This window comes from Sander lucioperca, chromosome 15, assembly GCF_008315115.2.
Source record: "Sander lucioperca isolate FBNREF2018 chromosome 15, SLUC_FBN_1.2, whole genome shotgun sequence".
NCBI lineage: Eukaryota > Metazoa > Chordata > Actinopteri > Perciformes > Percidae > Sander > Sander lucioperca.
Window position 1 is genome coordinate 14,631,335 of NC_050187.1, and position 22,968 is coordinate 14,654,302.

Consider the following 22,968-nt stretch of genomic DNA (forward strand, 5'->3'; position numbering starts at 1 on the left):
AAGCTTTTCCCAGACACCATATGTGCCACAAATGCAAGTCTTCTCTTCTTAGTTTTGGGAGAAACTGGTTAATGTTCAGAGTTGCTTATTGCACTTCCTTTGGATTTGATATCACAATCATTTTTGTATTGCTGTTCCCCTACTGCTTATATATAACCCGTTATGTCCTCTGTAGGTCATGACTGCTCAATCCGTCTGTGGAACCTTGACAGTAAAACCTGCATTCAGGAGTTCACGGCTCACAGAAAGAAGTTTGAGGAGTCGATCCACGATGTGGCGTTTCATCCATCTAAGTGCTACATCGCCAGCGCCGGGGCAGACGCTCTCGCCAAAGTGTTCGTATGACACGGAGCTGCGTCTCTCCCTGCATCCCGGCTCTCTGACTCAGCCTCCCATGATCAGGGACCAATAGAGACACAAGAGGGGGAGGACCTTCAGGCATAGGTCCAGTCCCACCTCTCTCAGCCCACTGGTTTCCTGTCGGACTGGTAGACTATGTAGCCGCTAGCCTCAAACAGGCCAGGACTCTCCATAAAGAGGGTCGGCAGGGAGGACAGTCAGGAGGAGAACTGATCTCTTGTCCCCCATCTACCATCCAGGCAGGCCTGGGTGTACCCCGCCACAGCACACCCCTCTCAGACAGACTTATACTTAACCTCCGTCGCTAGGAGGCTCAGGACAAGTGTTAAAGAGTGTGGAGTGGAGAAATGAGGTCTTCTGCCCCTGTGACTTTACGCTCATCCCAAATTCCTCTGGCCCTCGACCTTCCCTCTCAGATAAACCAGGTCTGGGCCCTTTACTCTAAGTCAGGTTTTCTGTTGTGTTCCAGAAATGTGGAGTACTGAAGGCTCGCTGGAGCTGTCCTAGGAAGCCTCTCACTTCTTCTTCTCTGCTTCCCAGACTGACACTGCTTGCTGGCCTGCCTTTATTTTCCTTTTTAAAAACACGTATTGAAAAATGTGCCTTTGCTTTAAAAAGGTCTTAAAAATGTTATTTTAACAAGCTTGTTTTGGGAAACAGGGAGGGAGGGGATGGTGGAGAAATGGAGCTGGCTGTCACAATGTTGTCGATTTTAACATTGGATGTAAAATTAAAAATGCTTATAATAAACAAAATATATATTCAGTCTTAAAATTTACTGTGCAGCGTGAGTTTGAGTGCTCCTTTTTGATAAGTGTGGTTGGGGAATCAATTTTGTGCATTTCAAGGCAAAACTGGTGGAGTGATACAGACCATTAAATATAATGCCTGTTTGTTAGATTCAAGTAACTGTACACTTCAGAAGTAAGATTACAAGCATATGTGTCCTAAGTAAACCATCTTGGTTATATAATTACAATTCAAACTTCTAGATGTCCATTTTAGGAATAACTAATTGATTTTGGCCAGTTTGCTCTTGTGTGAATTGAATGGCTTGTACTGTATGTAGTTTTCCCCAATTGTGCGGACATGCTTGACTACAATGTGATGTATCATGTCCAGATATGTACAGTAGTCCAGTGTTTAGCAGGAAATGAGTGCAGTACTGTGGGACTACTTTGAAATAATGAGTTCACCATCCAACACTGAGGGAAGAGAAATCTCCTGCAAATTCCAGTTTACTGTAAAGTGTGAGGACAAAACTATCCTGGGTTAAAAAATCAAAAAAATCAAAAAAAAATCAATCAAGATGTTGTACATGTAGAGTACAGCTTCAAATGAGCCATTTTCTCAGTCACTGGTTTGTATATGAGTATGTTCAAAATAAAAACTGCTGTAAAATGTTAACTGGTCGCTGATGTTGGTCATTTGACAAAAACATGATTCTCGGGCAAGTTCTAGAGTTACAAGGAGCGACGTTTTCCCTCTGATTTCTAAGTGGATTTATGGACAATCATTTGCTATGGACATGAGAGATAATATATCCCTGAAAAATGTAAGTCACTCTGAATCTAAAAATATGCGTATAATGTCTGCATGTTCAGATTCGAGAGGGGGTGCGATTTTGACACAAATTGGATCAACAAAAATTCAGGAGGAAACAGCCACTTTAAGTTGTCTTCATTTTCTTTTATTATAAATTGCAAACAAATATTGATCAATTATGAACATTATTAGCGAAAGGCTTTTAATATGCATATGTACAAACAGGATATAACAGGAAGAACATCATAAATACTCTTTCAACAAAACTGAGAAATGCCTGCAATGTCAGAAGCAACCACACTGTTAGAAAACGAGTAAAGAGATGAATTGTGTGGAAGCACATTTATGATCTGCCATCACTCTGTACAAAGATATACAAGCTCTTCTTTCCTCACTTTTCACACACAAGTCCACTTCTTTGTTCCATGTTGTTGATTTGCCTTTCACATACGCTTCAGTTCAACTACCACTCATACCAACAGCAATATCAGCACCATAGTCTTTGAGAGGAACTTTAACAATGTCCCTACTATCAAAAAAATCTCCTATTAGGAAGATTAAAATGCACCAATTCTAAGAAGGTATATCATCTTTACAGAGAATTGTATAAAAAGCACCATATTATTAAGTTAATGAAATATGCTAAGCCATAAGAGGAAGTGCTAGGCATGCTTTAAATCGACATTTCTCTGCAAGAACCATATCCCAGTAAGGTAGCTTTATGTTTGGCACCACTTCCTAATAAGGAACCCTTTGTAAAGGTCCTGTGAGTTGTACTTGAGGGCTTTAACTTTAGGGTTGCCAGAAATCCCTTTGGCTCCTCCAGCATGTCGTGTGCTTTTACAAGCTTGTAGTTACAAATTCAATCCATCAAATGTGCAGTTAGTAAACTCTGAAAAGTTGATAATTAATGAATTTTGGTCTGAATGCTCTTTTCCAGAAGGACAGAGGTAAAACTGCACATTGGAGCTTTAAAGCTCTAAGCTTTAATGCCAGAGAAGGATCTACTGTAAGGCGAGATTTATGGAATCTAACTGATTAGGAAATGATGTATTAGCATTTATAAAACCCTTTGTTATAACTTATAAACACTTTATAAAGGGTGACTTATTAGTACGATAATTAAAGGATTAGGAATACTCTGTTCTCTTCATGGCACCAACAGAGAACAACTGGCACCACAGTATACATGAGATGTCAGTATGAGTACGTCACTGTGACATGAATGATCTGAATGCACCATCTGCATATTTGGGACCGAATGCTGATTCACTTTAAGATTCACTTTGAGATTTTGTTTTTTCCAAACCCACAATCCTCACCTAAATTCAAAACCCCTCCCTGTTCAAATATGGGGCGCTGCAGCCAATCCAGCGCGGCCATCTGGGCAACAGAGTGAGTACATTTACCATCAGTGTTCTGTTAAAACAGCCCAAGATCAAGATGTCCCTCTCTACACCTCCCCTCCACCTGTCCTGTCTTCAGTTTCTGGGCTGGGAGTTGAACTCCTGGCAGATGTTGTGGATGATCTTGGGTACAAATTTGTAGAGATTGTCGAACTCATCAACAAAGAAGGAGTGCTCCTTGTCTGGGTCCGTGGCGATGTACTCCAGCTCATCCTGGGCTGCCCAGGCAATGCCGATGGAGTAGGCGATCACACCTAGATCACAGGAAGGGACAACAGATTACACACACACAGACCTCACATGTTTGTCACATCAAACACAAACTACATGACACCTCACTGTGGACTGACACACACAGGAGGAAACTACTTTTTGTATAATGATATTGTTGATTCTGGTCTTTTTTCATCCAAAAAGAACTTAAAAAAATCAAATTTTAGATTAGGGGATTATGCTTTTTTTATTTTATTCAATGAGTTTTGAAAATCTTTTATAACTGCAAGGAAATAATCACTGATTGACTTGACCGTATCTGCCTAAAATGTCTAAAATCTTGACCTCTAACCTTGGCGATGGACAGCCAGTGCAGGCGCCCTGACATCGTCATAGGAGCGCCCATCTGTAATGACAATCATGATCTTGCGTTTGTTGGGTTTGGATTTGCTGAAAAGCTGCTCTGCGGCGTAGGTGATGGCAGCACCAGTGCTGGTCCCGCCGCTCCAGTAGTTGATGCGTTTGATGGCGTTCAACAGCTCGGCCTTGTTGTTGTACTGGCCGAAGCCAAACTCCAGCCTCTGCTCGTAGGTGTACTGCACAGCTCCGACCCGTGTGTCGGTGTCAGAAATCTCAAACTCCCGCGTGATGTTGGCCACAAACTGCAGCACCGTGCGGAAGTTGCCAGTTCCAACACTGCTGGAGCCGTCGATGACGAAGGCGATGTCGTTGGCATTGAGGCAGGTTTTGCTGCACACCAGGCGGTCTGTGTCACACACTCTCTTCACCAGGGGCTGCACGGCCTTCCTCAGAGCAAACCAGCTGGCCACGGGCAGGGAGAAGAAGCCGTTTGTCCGACACACAGCCTGTGGGATGAAGGATAGGGGTATGAATCTTCACTGGTGTCACGATTCGATTCAATTACGATTATCCTGTCAACGATTCAAATTGATTCGATATCACGATGCATCACGATGCGCCACCTCCTCAAATTTATTATATATTAATACACATGGTTTTCATCAGCAAATTCAAGCGGTCAGATATGTATGAACTCCTCTTTTTAGTGTATCTGATCTTAAAAAAGACAAAAAAGCAGCGACCGGAAAATGAACAGGTAACATCCTCAGCATGCATCGATGCAGAATCGTCCAGGTTCGCATCGGGATGCATCGATGCAATGATTAATTTCAACACCCCTAATGAAGGACCCACTTTGTTTCAAACTGACACACCTCTGTGACAATACCCCCACCTTGTCAACAAAGTTGGTCTCAACCAGGTTTTGTTTCTCGTTGTCATCAGCGCCCTCGATAGTGACGAAGAATATGTTGATGCCGGACTCCCGAGCGAGCCGAGACGCCTCCTCCACCTTGTCTGTGGGCCAGCCGTCCACCAGTACCACGGCCACGTTAGGAGCTCCGCCTCGGTTTCCATTGACATCACTGAAGTAGTGCTTGTTGATGTAGGAGAGGGCCTTTCCTATTAGTGCACCAGGGGGCAGCAGGGAGAAGGTTAAAATGATGCTACGTCCACTTTCTATACAAGTCTGTGGTTGAAAGGCAGGAATGCATTCGAGAGAAGAACCAATCTGTTGTTCACAAAGTACAAATAAATTAAAATACACATAGACTGTAGAGTATGAAATGAAACAAAAAATATGTACTTTTGAAAGTGCTCATTATGTACATTCAGTGGATTGAGATTTTTTTGGGAAGATGTATTTATTTCCTAACCAGTATGTGCGGAAGCAACCATCTAAATAAAATGCCTGTGTACAAATATACACGTCTCTGAGCATTGCTTTAACTGTATATCATCACAAAAATAGTGACATCCCATCATTTAATCTGCCATAGTCTTATCGGTGGTCTGAACGATAGCAGAACAGGAGAGCCTCTGTTGGGGACTGTAGAGGCTTTTACAACCACTCACGCTGTTGTATGATTAGAGAGCACTTCTGGGAAAACACAAACAGCACTATTTGTACGTGAATGCAAAATTTAGCAAGTCATAAAGACACATGTGGCAGTGGATGCATGATGCTGACGCACCAACCAAAGCAGAAAAACAGCACTTGCCTTCTGAAAGCTGACCCCCATGGGCTGGTAAAACCAAAAGCTTTTTGGTCAGAGCAGAGGGAAAAACACAGCTTTGAGAAGCAGGACTATAATTTAGCTAACAGTGTCTCACAGCAGATTTAGATTTAATTCTATCCTTGCATGTGAAAATGTGCCTGGCTAGTAAACCATGCGATAATTGCATCCCTTTTACTTTCACACTTTTGTGTATAGGCATTTACAGTAGCTGGCATCTAACAGCAGGTCACTCACCTACATTGGAGAGGCCTCCCTTCTGCGCAATCTTTTCTATGGCTGACTTCACCTCTCTGGAGTTGGAGTAAGACTTCAGACTGATCTCGGTCACAGGGTCATCCCTTCAGACAAAACAACAAGCAATCGCATTATGTTTTCTTATCTAAAAATGGTACATTGAGTGAGTGACACAACAGGAACTGTGAGGTTACCCGTATTGGATGAGACCCATCATGGGTCCAGCCACACCCACGTTGATGGTCTGAGCCACCTCAGACAGGAAGTCTTTCTGGATCTTAAAGCGCCTCTTCCCAATGCTCCAGCTCCCATCCATCAGGAAGGCCAGGTCCACCTTACAATCTGCAAAAACAGGACACACCACAGGGTTACAGCAAATTGAAAATGTTCGACTTTGACACCCTGCAGCATTAGTAGAAGAAAAGTCAATGTGACAGACGTTAAAGGGCACCCTTTGGAGTTTGTTTTTTTTAAAGATTTTTTTGTGTGGCATTTTAGGCCTTTATTGGATAGGACAGCTGAAGACATGAAAGGAGAGAGAGAGGTTGAATGACATGCAGCAAAGGGTCGCAGGTCAGAACCGAACCCGTGGCCACTGCATCGAGGACTGAGCCTCTGTATATGGGTGCACGCTCTACCAGATGAGCTACCCAGGTGCCCACCCTGTGGAGTTTTTGACCACTGGTAGCACATTTCTAAAATTGTGTAAAAATGTATTATGAGGGGAAAAAAAAAACTTGTTAAGCATCAGAGATACATACAATGTGTTTTGGTGAGAAACACTGAATGTAAACATGACTGTTCATGAGAAAATGTTATCAGTACCTTTAATTCACGCCACAGGTTTTGACACAGGGACACTGAAATGAATGCTCTGGCCCAATTTTTACCAGGATTGTCAAAATTGTAGGCAATAATTTGTAATTTAAGAGATGCAATAATCAAACATAAGTGGCTTTAAAGAAGCATGAGGGACATACTTGGGTCTCCCTGTGACACAGGCTCAGGTGCTCTGGGTACAGGTTCCTGCTCCCTCACGTTGAAGCCTGAAAATCAAGATACAAACACGTCTTTACAGCAAAGTTTTGAATTCTGCTGAAATCTGCTTTTTAAGGCTTTATACTATAAAGAAGACTTTTCATGCATTTCACTAATCATTGAAATCACGTGGCATTTAAAAGGGATGGTGGAAAGAAAATCATAATTGACTGTCATAACCTTATCAACCTGTAAGGCAATTTAATCATGTGTTGGAATTTATGTATTCCTAAATGTCCTACTCTCTCACTACAAAGCAAGACAAAAGGTCTAGGTTTGTTTGGTAAAAATATCCATTAAACATGGCACATTCGCAGCTGTCCACTTTCCAGAGATCACGTCCCTAGCCAGTATTTGTTGTGGCAAAAATTATGCCAAACAGGAACTGATTTTATCCTCAAGCAACCATGCCATTTGACTTTGACTCCAAATCCCTTCAATTACAGGCTGAGCACAAACCCAGATGCTTTTCCTTGGATAGCCTTGGTTTTATTTGTACAGTCCGAACTGATGACTTACTGGTAAAGTGACTGTTTTAGGGGGCAGAAAAGTAGTAGTGCAGTAGTGCAAGCTATCTCACCTGATTCATAAAGGTTTGCATCTGGCTTCCAGGCATCCACTGGCTCCACTGCATAGATGATATCATACAAGCTCAGCATTAGCACATTTCTACCACAAAAAGCACTAAATAACAACACTCACCATGTTAGCTACACCAAAAGGTTAATGTCTTTTGTCATGAAATGGAAAATATTGCATCTTTTTTTGTAAGCTCTACTCATAATAAGAAAACAGCAGCAGTTGGGGAAAACTCACAACTTACTGAATAGCAGAGCAAATGACGATGAAAAAGTAGGATTGCTTTATAGATGCTATATGATGTGCCCAATCTGTTTGTAGCCATGGTAACCACTGCTTACCTCTAGTATGGGTTGTATCCAATGGCACTTTACGGTTGCCATCCGAGTCAGTGGAGCGAGGCACTAAAAGTAAAGACATTTTCAGTGACAACAGACTGTGACACACATGAAACAAATGTAAACGCACCATGGTGTTACAGCCTGCTCCCATCCGCTCCATGTCATTTGGTTGGATGTGTGGTGGTATTTTTGTGGTGCACTCTGGAAATGGCTTGGCCACTCAGTTTTCCAAACCAGGCACGGCTGTGTCATCAAACAGATGGAACCATGGCCTGTAATCTGGAAGTAAGGTTTTGTTGCATGCTCTTTTGTGTCTTGTCAATGGGCCATATTGTAAGTGGTTTGTATTTTCTAGTGTTAAGACTGTGACTAAAAACAAATCAAATGTAGTTCAGCATTTTGGGAAATACACTTATATTCTTGCCGGGAGTTAATGACAGTAACACTAATTTCAATTAAACAAAAAAAAAAGACATGAAACTAGTCCTGTGTCAGAAAATGAATTGGGAACATGAGAGTGTGGTCATTTCTGGGACGTTGTGTCATTATGAGAAAATAGGTTTTACATCTGCAGAATCACAACCCATACATATGACAATATAAGACCTGAACCCCAAGGCCTGTTAGTTCAAAGTAAATAGAATAGAAAAACACTTACGGTACGGTCCAAAGTTATAAAACCAGCGCTCATACTCTGAGATATCAGGCCTTTGATCCCAAGCTAGAGGAGGATGTTGTGAAACCTGTTAGTATTCCCACAATGAATTTCAGAGGGAAAAGCACACATTTCCATGGTTGTGATTGGTCACGTATTTTCCCCAACCAATCTCATACCAGTGAAAACAACACCTTTGTGCAGAATTATCACTCACAGTGTCTCTCTCTCACATGCAAACACTATAAACCTGCCCTATGCTCGTCTCTTCCACACTTTCTCTCATATGGCAGGCAGATGGCATGTAAAGACAATGTCCTGAGACATAGGCGTAGATTTTGTGTGTGTGTGTGTGTGTGTGTGTGTGTGTGTGTGTGTGTGTGTGTGTGTGTGTGTGTGTGGGGAGGGGGTGCAGTGGATTTGCTTGTGTCTACTTGTGCTACCTTGGGGGTGTTAAAGAACACAACAGGAGTGTGAAAAATAAAGATGTGATTTTTTTTGTCTTTCATGGCGCTTTAAACTTTGGAGCGTCTGGCTTTAACAAGGTCTCGTTCTCTAACAGATTTGTTATTGAGATGTACATGATTTTTGAATATGCAGAAGGTTTTGATGCAGAAAAGGCCCAAAAATCCGCCAGAATTGAGGAAATATTGTGTGACGCACAACATTTCAACATAATGTCCCCCCCCCCCCCAATGTTGAAACAAAACCTACGCCCTTGTCCTGAGAGACAATTTGCATGTACTTACAGATGGAGCCAATTAAAAACATACATGGTCAGCAGATACCTCACTGTATCAGTCACACATAAGCATGCCATGTTTGCACATGCAACATCAATGGATACAAGGTGTAGTAACCTGTCGCTATGAAGGGGGGCAGTGCACACCAAACTGTCTTGTTGTGCTGCCTTAGACTTACTTACCCGTAATCTCAGGTGTGTCCGTCTCACTCCACGTGTATCCTGAGTCTGGAGCTGCATAACTAACGTCTGAATGTACAGCAGAGAAGGTGGAGGCATCAGCAACTACAAGGGTTACATTTAGGGTGCTTAATGACACACCCATCAGCCTCTGCTGCACTTTGTATTTAGTGCTAATTAGCTAATGTTAGCATAGTAAACTGAAAAAGATGGTGAACATGGTAAACATTCTACCTGCATGAATGTAGAGATGAATGTATTACAGGAAGAATAATTGCTCTTAATACATCCACGTTGTAAAAGGAATGTTAACATGCTGTCGTTAGCATTTAGCTGGAAGCGCCGCTGGGTTAAAGTACAGTTGTAGACTCTTTTATCTTATCTTGTTTTGACAGACATTAAAGTAGAGGTTAATACAATCAAAGTATCCCACATTTAACACTTGACACCTTATTCTAATGGTGTGATGCAAAGTGTGTTTGGGACCATAACTTGTCTTATTCAGTCATTTATTTGCAACATGACATGCTTCATTGCAAAACTGACTTCCAAAGTAGCTCCTCTATGGTTCACTTGTATTGATCACCATAGATTAGGCTGCGAGATGAGACAAACTTACAAAATTGTTTCTGACTACAAGTGAGAATTCTAATTCTAATATATTCATTAGGCTATTTAATAGGCATTGGATTAGTACATCAAAAGCTTAGATTTATCTTAATAATTGCACCCATACCAGTCTTACCTTAATCAGTTTGAGCGATATACAAAATATTTACATTTGTATTAGAAAAAGCTTATGAATTGTTGAAGGAGGATGATCTATTTTGTATTTAGTACCTGCTGGTTGTCGAGCTCCAGGGAACCAATCAGGACGAGGAAAGGAGGGAGGTGCCCAATCCCTTCTGGGAAAAGCTGTGCAGGGGAAGATTAGAAAGCTGGGTTAAGCATCAAGGGGGAGCATACTTGTGACCTCCACTAAACTTTCCACGTTATTAGTGGGGTATGCACAAGATGTTCAGCCTCGAGTCAGACAGTAATACAGTAGTCAGACAGAGAGACAGACAGACAGACAGACAGACAGACAGGGGCTAAGCAACTAGGGGTTGTTTTAGTGAAGTTCAGCCTAACTCTTTCAGGATAGAGACACAGAGGAAGCCCAACTCTCTGTTTTCTACCTGCTGCTCTTGGATCACAATTTTTTCACAAAGACTCAACGTTTTTGACTTGTAACGTGGCAAAACCATCAGACACTTTAATTGGCCAGACTCTTGCATGGCTCGAGGTAAATTGAAATGTGATTGACCACTAGAAGCCTAAATAGCTGAGCAAAGCCATAACAGTGCATTGTATCCGTCTACACTGACTAAGCCATGACAACACACTTCAGTTAACCCCTCCCTGAGGTGGATGGGTAGCTAATACAAACACACAGCCAGGTTCCCATCCAGTGGCAGCTAGTGCGTAGGGCCTTTGTTGACCGGGACAGGCTGGGAGAGCCCAGCCAGCGGCCCAGTGAAGCGTGGGAGTATTATTCTAAAGTTGGTGTCAAACTAGGGACAGTGTAGATAGTAGGACGCAGAGATTAGCCTAATCTGCTGCTGGTCAAAGGCCCAGCACTACACAGCAGACAGTGTGGTTATTTTTTCTGATGAAACAGGTGCTTTAAAAGGATTGAGTTTAACTCTCCTGATCATAGCCATTCCAGTGGTCACTGCGGCCAGAAGGTCAGAGCACCTTGGGTTGTAGCTCAGTCTACAATATATTTGCAGGAGTGTTGGTTATGTATGCAATTTCTCTGAAAGTCATAAAGCAAATTTGATTGCATTTCAACACCAACGTACAAAATTGTAACATGTTTTATAGGTTTTTCATGAACCTGGGCATATCTCATTGCAAATGCAAGGCTAAACTGCATCGTAACATTTCCAGAAAGCTGAGCAATAATTTTCGAACATCTGTTTGGGGCAGCAGGGTGGCAAAGTGTCAGGGGAGAAAACCCTTCAACTCATAAACTCCAAAGTCAGCAAGCATCCACCTTGCTGGAGTGTCCTTGAGAAAGACACTGAATCTGTGGCGGCTCCAGGGGCGCTACTGTGTAGCTGATCCTCACCTCTGACCTCTGACCTCAAGCCTAAAGAATTCCCCTAAGGGTTCAATTAAGTATCACTCTATTATCCACAAGCTACTGATCTGAATAACTGTTCTCTGCACTGATCAGAAACTTTACACACTCTCAGCAGAAACACGTTAGTCAGATAAATGATGCACTAGCTTAAAACAGCTCAGCTGAGACGGCATTTTAGACATATCATACAATCAACCATCATTTAAATGGATATAACTCTAACTGTCTAATTTTAGTGATCTATGGTTTTGCATTCCACAAGCAAAAACAAAAGCACATTCTCCAGCAACCCAAACCTATCCTGGTTTAAATGGCGAGAGCTTTCTATTCTTGACAGGCTGGAGAGTGGACCCAGATCCTGCTGCGCTGTGGATCGGGTCATACGTCTCTCTGGGAGCAGCACCGGGCCACTTGGTGCTGCTGCTTTCATCTCTATTTCCCTCTCTGCAAGCATTTACAAGAGAGGGGAAGAGGCCAGACCAGATGGAATCTGTCACAAGATGTTATTACAGTACTGACAGAGCGTGTTTCTCATCGTGGTCTTATCTAAAAGAGAGAGTTGAGAGTTTGCTGCTGTCTCAGAATAGTGGAGATACGGCGCAAGATGAAATTCAGGACGATGAAATCACATTGTCGCCCATCTCTGGGGCGTATCAACATACTCACTGCTCATTTTTTTTACGTTGGGTTGAGTGAAAGTATGCAATTGTATTCCTGCTCGTCGTTTATAGAGGACTGGCCACGCATTGAACCACAGCATCCCACAGAGGGTAAACATTAGTGCTGCTTTATAAAACATTTCAACCAGGGTTTTATGGCCCTAGTTGTTCCAACTGCTGTTTGATCCAACCTGCCGACTTCACTACGTCAGTGATTGCGTCTGCTATTGCAGTTTCAGGGTCTGGAGATACTTACCGGGGTTTGACTGGCTCATGGTTGGAGTCCGCTCGGGCGGAGCCGGCTGAACCCTGTTAAAAGCTGTTTGTTGCAATGAGAAACAGGCAGATAGAAATAAGAGAGGAAAAGGAGGGAGAAGGGGGACAGAAGAGAGCTTCAGTTCGGGGGCTCCATCCACAAATGCAGCCCAGCTGTTTTGCTTTGAGTGAACTTGAAGGCATTTTCTCCGCAGCATGATATCAAAAACAAAGGGATATATGCTGGGCGTATTTACATGCCTTAACTCGGCCTTATTTGCCTCTTTTCATCTCGTGAAATGAAAACATGAATAAGAGGATGTGCCTGATGACAGAGAACAGTGACTATCGTGAGAGGAATGTTAGCTGAGCTGCTTGATGGAGGGGGTTAGTGGTGACCCTGGGGTGAAGATCACAGGGGTTTATGGGTGTGGATACGAGGGTCAGACTTACAGAGGTCTAGGTCTCCTGGATTCTTGTTCCAACAAAGACATCTGTCCCCTGTGCTGCCCCTGGCCCACATTCCCTGTCAGTCCCACCATGTCTACCTATTTGTTACTCTGAATATGTGTGTGTGTGTGTGTGTGTGTGTGTGTGTGTGTGTGTTAGTGATGAGGCTTACCTGGACCAACTGGAGAGGATGGCTGTCTCCTGACGGTTGCCCCTGCCTCTGGTCTGCGCAGGCCTGGGACCAAGATTGAAAGACAAACGTATAACGAGACAACATGAAAATAACACTCCTCTTTTTTATCTGCACAAAACATTGGGTTACAAATTGACCTGGAAAGACAACAGAACAGAAGTTGGGCTTCTCCAGAACAATCTGGTCTGGCCGTGTGTTAGAAAACTAGTCTTTTGAAGCAGCTGTGCACATACAGCCATGCAGAGTACACGTATATCAGTACAAAAGAAAGATAGAGCAAAGATCAAATGTTGAGGCAATCTCTGGTTAAGGTAGAAAACAAAAATGACACATCAGGAAGATTAAAGCTTGGTTTACCTGCACTGGCACGTTGTGGGAATCTATTCGGATAGGCACTTCCTCTGAGTACTTTGAAGAAATGCCAGGGTTTAGTTAAATTGTTATATGTGGTGTAAAGGACTTTTCAAGAGCTGCAGAATCAGTGAGAGTAAAGACATACCTTGGCTGGGACTCTTTCCTTGACCATTCTGTGATTGTCCTATCCCAGTGTTGAGAATAACAGTGTAGGCAAATTTAGACAAAATGTTTTTTTCATGTAAATTAGATGCAAATGTAGCAAATACAACAAAGTCATGGCCTTACTGTTTTAAGTTTTGGGCTTAAAACAAGTGGACTGAACAGATTTCCATTATTAAATACACAAGTTGTGCAATTCATAATGACAAACTTGCTTTGAAAGCAGGACAACTGATACCTTTAATACAGAATACGTGATTAATCCTAGCTTGATGTAAACACGTATTCCTGCATACATCCCAGTCTAAAGCAACACCCTCTCATGCCACCAAAAAAAACAAAAAAAAACAGTGTTGACCCCTCTTTCCTTTGCTTTGCTTCACTTACTTGAACTTGCGGCTGCCACAGAGGCAAGGTATGGGTGACTGCTGCCTAGATAAAAGAAAGACAAATGGGGTGCCAGTATGGAGAGGAGAGAGATAATGTTACAGAAAATGAAGGAGAAAGAGACGGGTGGGAGGTTGTCTGGCAGAGAGCCCATCTCATTTACACACATACCTTAAGATATTGCTGTATTGTCTACTCACTGTTACTGCATTTCTATCCAAAAACAGTGCAGATGACTCACAGTGATTACCGTCTGATAATGTTGTCATTTAATAAGAGTGATGAAAGGTCTGGTGATCAAGTGTACAGTAAAGTCAGTCAAGCAGCTGAGCAGCATCATGCTAACTTCATCACAGACCAGCTGTAATTTGTCATAATTGCAGTTGTGACTTGAAATTACAAGCTGCAATCATTCGTCTTCATCACTCAGTTTCACACAAATGAAAGCTTGTTCTGGCAAACACGCATTTCTAGTTACAAGCTGCTAATGTTAGTAAGATGTCCGCTAGGAGACACACTTGCTGCAGTGGATCTTCTGTGTGGATTGGTATTACTGGATCATTAACAGCATCCTGCATCCAAGTAAATATGCAATCCTGCACATAACATACATGGATCCATTGATTTAGAAGAAAGAATTAGCTTTTTGTGAATGTACGTTTAGATGCAGAAATGATGTGGGTGGTTGTTTAAATCACCTGCATCCCTGACTTTATGCACAGCAGCTCGAGGCTTGGTAGTAGTCGGTGGTGGTGGAGGTGTAGTGGTGGTTGTGGTGGTAGCCAGTGTGGTGGTGGTGGGTTCAGGTGTTGTAGTTGTGGTGGGTTCAGGTGTTATTGTCATAGGCAGCGCTGTGGTGACCGCAGGGGATTTGACCTCCTTTTGACCTGAAAGGAGATGATAAATTAAGGCAGTCTTGTATAAGATGGATGGATGGGGAGGAAGAGCGTCTACAGTAACTGCTGTGTTGTTAAGCATTCTTGACATTCTTCACCAGACTGCAACACTCTGACTCCTCATTCAACGAAGTTCAACATGCCATACTCAAGTGCAGGGACGTCTCTGTAGTAACTTTGTCCCCAGAACACACTTATCTGGTGATTTGTAAACCGAAAGACGTCAAAATGTCTGGGTTAAAACTGGGCAAACATTGCTTGGAAAGTAAAAGTTTTTAGATGTCCACCTTTCAATTAACCTTTGTTTCAGCAGCTTTTCAATAGCTAGATTTTAATGTGAAAATGTCCTAACTATAAGATAATAGTGAATGAAAAATGCTGTGGAAATAATGATTATATGTTGTCTAGACATCTAAAAACCTTTAATGTTTTAACCAAATTTCTCTCAGTTTGAACTAACATGTCTACACAGTTTTTTGAATTCCAAATCACCAAATCAGTGCTTACTGGGTCCTAATTAGATGTCCTATCATTGTGAAACACCAGGGATCTGTCAATCCACTCAATGACAAACTGATTTTAATGCACCAAAATTCATATTCACATAAAAGATGCACGATACTTGTGTAAAAATAACCCTCCTCTCACTTGTTTTCACGTAGGTTGGTCTTGAGGGGACGTAGTCCAGAGTAGATGGGTAGATCACTCCTTTCTTGGGCTTCCCCACTGAAACAAAATAAAACCATCTGGTTGGAGGGCCAACTCTAAAGAACTGTGTTTAACATTGTTAATTTCATCATTAATACCTGAGACAACGAACGACTCCCTCCACTTAGGTAGAGACAGAGAGCGCACTCCATTGGCATTACTGCCTTTGTAGATGTTCTGCCCGGCCATCTTCCTCACTATCACCTTCCCTCCTGTGTTGGTGATGACGCCACTGTGGATACAGAATGTGTTATCAGATATTACTGATAAAAGACTATTTTGACTGCCATAAAGATGTCTCACATTCATCACTACTATTGTTAACCTGTGTATGGCTGCGTTGCAGATGCTGGAGATGGAGGCGAACACGCCTGTCCCATAGACTTGCTGCTTTGTCTCCTTACATTGTGAGGGACATTTGACTATGAACTCTGGGAGATTGATCTTTCCTGCTCTGACATCACACTCTATGGCTGGAACAACTGTGGAGGGAAGAACAAGAAGAAGAAGTAGAGCAAGATGGTTGAAGACAGGATATTAGACAGTTAGATGTTGAAGTTACGTATTACCATTGTTTCGACAGCAGTGCAATTAGAGCTTAAACAATTAGTCAATTAATAAATTAGTCAGTTTACATAAATAATATCTGCAACTATTTTGATAAACAAATAATTGTTTCAGTTATTTTGCAAATAACTAACTTTTTGCGTAGGTTCAGCTTTTCTTTTTATTATGGGATAGTTTACTGAATCACTTTAAGTTTTGGAGAGTTGGTTGGATAAAACAAGCAATTTGATGACATTACTTTGGAAATCATGGTGGGCATTTTTCACATTTACTTGCATTTTATGGGCCAAATGATGTATTGATTGATCAAGAAAATAATCATCACAAAAAAAAAAAAAAAATCGATAATGACAACAATTGTTAGTTATAGTCCGAATTCCAATGACTACATTTCAGTACGTATCAAATCAATGCCAACTGGGATTTATTCAGAAAGTGCGTTTTCTATATCATAAGATCTATTTGTTATGTTTTCCAGCCAAATAAAGATTGGAAGTTTTTACATTTTGAAGTGACTTTTTGAATAAGTGAATTAAAAGAGACTGCAGTGGAAACAATAACACTGGGGCTAACAGAGATTACAGGCTTGCTTGTTGATGATGTCTACCTAGCTTTGGTTTCTTGTTCTTTGATCCGTCAGGCCTGGCCCAGCAAGCACAGGAGAGGAGGAGCGCTGTGTATGAGACAGAGGGAGTTTCACATAATAGCAGACAAAGTAACATAATCATCGGTGTGTTTACTGTACACACAAGACCTATACAGAGGATGCTGCTGTTTGATGAATGTACAGAAAACTGAGTCTGAAGGAGTATTTTGGAAATATGAAACATTGTTGTGGAGGATGATATATTTAAAACCTGCAGAGAGACAGACAGGTTGCTCACCGAGGCAGATGGCAGTGAGTGATGCTCTGCTCATGATGGATGGTGTGCTGCTTCAGCAGGTCAGCCAGATGTCCTTGTCTAACCTCCCAACCTTAGAGAGAAGAGAAGCAGCAGAATGTATCCTCTGAAACTCATTTCCTGCTTCCTGCCTGCTTACTCACTGAAAGTAATTTTGGACACTTTTTTTGAGTGTCAGCTAGAAACAAGACAGAGTAAACTTGTGCCACTGGGATACACTTTCCAGAGATTTTTGGATAAATAGCAGACAGACTGTGCACTGTAACTATTCACAGAGCTGAATGACTCATCCAGCGTCCATAAGGCCAAAAGTGGCCAATTAAACATTCATCATAACTCACATTGTCTCGCCTACTTCTAAGATCAGTCAGATCAAATACCGATTGTATTTTGGCGTAGTTCAATGTGTCTTGTTCCAATTATTTGGTTTACAAAAGGCTGAAAGTATTTGCCAATCAGAAGCTCCACAGCAAACATCTGGGCTGAGACAAAACAGTATGTAAGAGCCCTCCCTCTATCTGTGGAGTCAGACTCAATTAAAGAGCACACAGACACAATTTAATGTATAAGGAATGGGGAACTGTGTTCAATCAGATGGCTTCTTTGTTTAACACCGACAACCACAACAAGATGGATCCCAGTTTGAAATACAGTCTGTTTACAGTACACAGAACATTTATTTCTGTGTCTGTAATTCTGATTCAAAAGATTTACCCATGTAAAGACATAAATTAAAGTTGAAGCCTGTGATAACAAGAACAGAAGTGGGTTGCCAAGACCTCATTCCAGACACTGCAGGTCTGTTGTAGTAATGATAGTGTAGCCCTCAACAGCAAAGCCTGAACTAAGACAGACAGCCAGAGAAAGTCTTACACTGGCTGGAAGGTGAACTAAATATGAGAGCTACTCCTGTTGAGGCGGTGGGATGGAGCTCCTTAGCCGGGAGGTGATGACTGAGGCCTCCCTGTTAAAAGGGGACTGCTGTACCTCCCTCCAGGGCGGCATCACGTCTGTCACTGCCACTACACACCAGCAGGTTCAATCTGATCAAGTGAGAACATGTGATACAGCGACCTCTGAGGCATGGTCAGATGCAGTTCAGACTGTACATGTTAGCAATATGAAGTAGTACTATTGAAAATACAACGTAAAAATACACCTGTCTTATTCGATCTGTGTAGAATATCGCCAATTGGATCCCAGGAGGATACATTTATGTGAGGAGAGTCTCTACCTTAAAACAACTAGTGAGGTACCTTTAAGCAAGGCCTTTAACCTCCAACTGCTCCAGTGAGTGTGAATAACTGTGTAAGTGTGAATAGGGCAAAACATAAATAAAGGTTTTAAAAAAAGAAATGGCAATAAGTCATAGGCTTTATTGGGGTTTTATCATAGACTGTATAAAATATGGATGTAGTCGCCATCTTGGCAGTGCCTGACATTGGCTAATCCAAAAATGGGCAAATAGGTGGAGCGTCAATGGAGCTGAGGCTACAGTCTACGCTCGCCTCCTGTGATGGCAGCACACCTGTCACTCAAAGCAGAACTTTAAGCCTGAATATTACAAAACAGGTAAGTTATAATTGTCATAGAGGGGGAACTTAGCTATAGGGAGACCAAAACCATTTTTGTACCAGGCTGGAAAAATGTTTAATTCTGCTGTAAAGTTAAGCATTTTAACATGGGCGTCTATGGGGATTGATTCCCTTTTGGAGCCAGCCTCAAGTGGCAACTCAATGAACTGCAGTTTTTGGCACTCCACAATGGCTTCATTTGACAGCACCAGAGGCTGTTGCTTGGTTTTTATCCACGATAATTGTAACTGGAGTGCAGAGGTATACATACAATACCTATATTTTATTGATCACATTAAGTTAGTCAATCACTCATAGAACACGGAATTGGCAGTGACAGAAACATTTCACAATTTCCCAAAGTCAAATTATGCAGTCTGGCACAAATACTGTCTGTACGCTAAATATGAACCCAGAGCTAGCAACCGGTTAGCCTAGCTTAGCAAGACTGGAAACTGGACAACATCTAGCCTGGCACAAAATCTGCCTACCAGCTCCTCTAAAGATCACAAATTAACGTTATATTTAGTTTGTTTTAATTTATACAAAAACAGAAGTGTAAAACCGCAAGCTGTGGTTTTAAGGGAGGTTATCACTTGGACGGGCGCAGTAACTTACTGCAGTCTTTGCAAGTTACCTGGCAACGTTAAGGTGACAGCAGGACCCCATGAATTCACTGTGCTTAACCAAGAAATGCCACCGTATGAAAAAGTCTGGCACATAATAAAACCACAATGTGTTGTTTTTACGCTTTGGTTTGTGTCCTGATTTAAAAAAATCTAAACTGTATTAACCATTGGATTTTATAACATTTGGACACAGCCAGCCTTACTGGTTTGGCCCTGATTCTGATGCTAAACTAAGCTAAGCTAAGCTGCTAGCTGTAGCTTAGCTTGATTTTAATCTTTTCATCTAACTCTCTGCAAGTACGTGAATAGATGCATTCAACAAAATATTGAACCATCCCTTTTAAATTTAAGAATTAAATCACCAACTGTCTCCTAAACAATAGCATCCTGTGCTGGATCTTTATCTGATTGGTATAAAGCATCACAGTCCTGTCAGGCTCCTAAACATGAGTGTGCAGTATAATGAAATGTTACCTCGATCAGCCATTTCCATGCGCAGGTCTCTATTGCAGCTTCTACATAACTGGTGCATAAGGTGCTTGTTGTGTACTGAAGTGCATGATTTCTCATCTAATGATGGTATTTTTGAGTCAATGAACACCGCAAACATAACACATCATGTTAAGGTAAAATGAATATAACTGCAGTTGGCAGTGATAGGACTTTCCATAATGCAGCTCTACATTTTTATCTGACATTCATGAGCACTGACATGATATTTCCACAGTGTTGTGCTTTGACAGGCAGATGGCTCACTGCTGCACAGTCAGGACTACAATTTGTCCTCGCGGGGGAAGAAAGCTGAGGCTGAGAACAAGCTTGGACAGATATGTACAGTACAGGAGACAGACCTGCAGCATATGTGAGGTGAGTCAGCACACTTCACTGGATAATGAAAACTACAAAACTGATCTGTCATACACCTGCGAGGAAATCTGAAATGTGAACCCCAAGTTCTCCGACATTGAGCTACTTCTAGCACACAAACACTCCAAAAGAAGCCTTTGTTCAGTGACTCCTCTAAGAGAGGCATGACATCATTGCTGGACAAAATGAAATGTGCAAAAAAATGACAATAATTTCAGACCTCTTAATTTGTGTTCTCAGTGTGAGCCTCTAAATGCCTCCTTCTCCGAGCAGTGAAATGTGGGGCAAATGATATCCTTTGACAAACACTGTAGGGAGTTTCCTGTACACTAGATAATAGATCCTGGGGAGACTTGCACACGCACACACACACACACACACACACACACACACACACACACACACACACACACACTTTCACCCACATTCAACTAAAGGATAAAATAAACAAACATAGACCAAGATCTGGGATAACTTTTCACATGCTCAGATAGCTTTGGAGACGGCCACTGTATGTGAGGGCATTCAGATTCCACCACCATACATCACAATCAGGGTAGTTTTCATTCTGTAGGTGTTTTATATCCTGCATAAATATGTGCTAAACTTTAGATAAGGCATGAGCTGCTTTACCTGGCCTCTGCATTGCCAGAATGCTTTATTTTTCCCCACGTTGAGCATATTCTGCATCTCATTTCTACTGGGTGGGTACACAAATCAAACAAACTGTTGATAACTATGAGAAACTTTGCAAAAAATAAGCAAAGGGATTTTCACAGCCACTGCAAAAGATGAAAGGTTCTGTGCAGTAGGGGGCTCAGTTACTTTCAAACCCAGCAGCTCACACAGTCACATAGTTTGAGGAATTAAAGCACAATTCAATTTGGATAACATTCTTACTACAATGTGGATTATATGCACAAAACAACCTTAACTGGGATTACAAGGCCCAGCAGATTTGTGCAAAGACTGTTGGTCTATTGTTGCAGTGAAATGAACATTTTCAGCTCCTGCAGGCAAATAATAATGCAGGATGAAAATCACACCTTGCAGGAGTGTACCAGGTAGGCTATCAGTGGCTATAATGCAAACAGGATGTACAGTAGCTACCTGTGCCTATTCCAAATACCAGCACAAATGTGTTCTCAAAGCATGGGCAGACCACACACCTGTGACTGGTGCACCACAGTCTTAGTTGTTGATAAGCACTGATGATAATGCATTGAAAATGTCATTATCTCCAGCTTTACCATCAGTTATGATGGTCTTTAGGGCTATGCAGCTTCATGTATTTTAATCTTCCTCTATTTCAGCAACACCCACATTCCTTGGCTGGGGTGGCCAGTGTAAATGCAACAAGTGTAAGCACCAACTGGGGACTGAGGCTTTTTTGAGTGCTGTGACCTGCCTAGAACTTAGTTTCACAGTGTTCCTAAGTGATGGCATGCCTGCAGTGAGACAGTATTTACAGACACCCAGTGCCAGGGACTGTTAAATCCCAGCATTCACAGGTGTCAAAAAAGTACTGTAAACATGGTAGATGTGCCAAGTGCTGTAGCAACAAGCCAACTAAACAACCATAGAAGAGATCAGACACACAGGAAAGCCAACATGTCTATACAAGGTCATTTCTGTAGCCTTTTGGTCTGTTTCTGCTGCTGCTGGGACAGTATTTGTTTATCAAGCACAGAACAGGCTGAATTACTTTAATTCTTGGCTCCAGCTTAAGTGCAAGCCAGAGCCTGTCATCTGCTGCTGGATATAATGTATAGAGACCACCTGTGCTTAATCAGGCACATTCAAACCATACAGAAATGTCAGAAAGAATACACAAAGAAATGTCAAACATAATGTGCAAGAAATAAAAATAAAAGCTGAAAAATGTCCGGTTTGCTTATTATTTCACAAAATGAGTCATTTCAAAATAAAGGCTTGGGCTAGCTGGACAGAAATATAAATAAATAAAAGACGTATCATTTCCCACAGATCAGTTTTATAATCAGCATTGAGAGTGAATGATCATGACATGGCTGAATTTATTCAGCTAAAAACCTCACTTTAATAAAAAGCAAGGGTTTTTTTTACTTAAAAAAGAGCGAAAGACTAAGAAACATTTACAAAGTAAAACAAACACTGAATCTAAGCAGATTTACGCTTATTTGGGCCGGCTGTCAAATCTCACAAGCTCGGCTGAAATGAATCAGAGTCATATATTGCAAAACACATTAGTTAATAAAAACAAAAACTCTAAAACCTCGTGCAGTGTTGGTTAAAATTCCTTACAGAGCTGATTACGAAAGTTTTTTCGCTTGGACGCAATCAATTACGCGCAATTACGCACCATTTAAAAATGTATTCACGCAGCAGCAAACACAAAATCCCCAGTTCATATGTGGAGCTGAATTGTAGCTCTCTGTTCAAAATCCTCATCTCCGTAGAGCAATGAAGGTAAACTTACCTGAGAAGGTAAAATAGTTCTACAGGAGTTAAAACAAAAGTAATTCCTTGCGCAGTCTTCCCCCCCGAGTCCTTACTCTTTCATTGAAAAACAATTTTGGACCAGCAGGCGTGTGTGCAGGCGCTGAACTGTTCCACCTGGACTTCTACTCCTGCATGATCGGAGCGCTCATTAAAAGTGGAGGACGGGACGGGGCCAGAGTTTCCCCTCTTTGCCCGTCCCACTTCAGGCACCCAGCTCTCTTCACCCAAGCAGGAGAAGATCAGTAACCCGGGGCCATCACGAGAGGATGCACAGACCTGGCACTAGCATAGCAGTGCATGCAAGCATCCTTTTGTTTGTATGACATGGGGGTTTTTTTAGGACAGAAGCAGCCAACACATATCG

General features: G+C 41.9%; 2 protein-coding genes across 18 annotated transcripts in view; one reads left to right on the forward strand and one right to left on the reverse strand.

Moving 5' to 3' along the window:
- LOC116051260 (striatin-like) overlaps nt 1-1,626 on the forward strand; it is a 28,307-nt gene extending 26,681 nt beyond the window's left edge. For both annotated transcript variants that reach the window (XM_031301530.2, XM_031301539.2), the window contains one exon: nt 176-1,626. In XM_031301530.2, coding sequence (XP_031157390.2) covers nt 176-345 — 170 coding nt within the window. In that variant the 3' untranslated portion in view covers nt 346-1,626. The remainder of the gene's footprint in view (nt 1-175) is intronic.
- Nucleotides 1,627-2,028: 402 nt separating this feature from the next.
- Nucleotides 2,029-22,856, reverse strand: vit (vitrin). Of its 16 annotated transcripts, none has more exons than XM_035992149.1 (23): nt 22,582-22,855; nt 17,036-17,126; nt 16,759-16,824; nt 15,910-16,066; nt 15,683-15,816; nt 15,525-15,602; nt 14,679-14,867; nt 13,981-14,025; nt 13,577-13,615; nt 13,435-13,485; nt 13,057-13,119; nt 12,436-12,498; nt 10,238-10,307; nt 9,396-9,466; nt 8,474-8,536; nt 7,816-7,878; nt 7,476-7,523; nt 6,838-6,903; nt 6,052-6,199; nt 5,858-5,961; nt 4,780-5,006; nt 3,877-4,390; nt 2,029-3,565 (listed from the first exon to the last, which is right to left on the reverse strand). In XM_035992149.1, exons 2-23 carry the CDS (start codon nt 17,067-17,069, stop codon nt 3,387-3,389), a joined length of 2,472 nt encoding a protein of 823 aa, XP_035848042.1. In that variant the 5' UTR covers nt 17,070-17,126; nt 22,582-22,855; the 3' UTR covers nt 2,029-3,386. The 16 variants fall into 16 exon arrangements, with proteins under 16 accessions (XP_035848042.1, XP_035848041.1, XP_031157378.1 ...); XM_035992148.1 differs by having other exon boundaries at nt 9,396-9,461; nt 10,233-10,307; XM_031301518.2 differs by having other exon boundaries at nt 9,396-9,497; nt 10,233-10,307.
- Nucleotides 22,857-22,968: the final 112 nt, after the last annotated feature.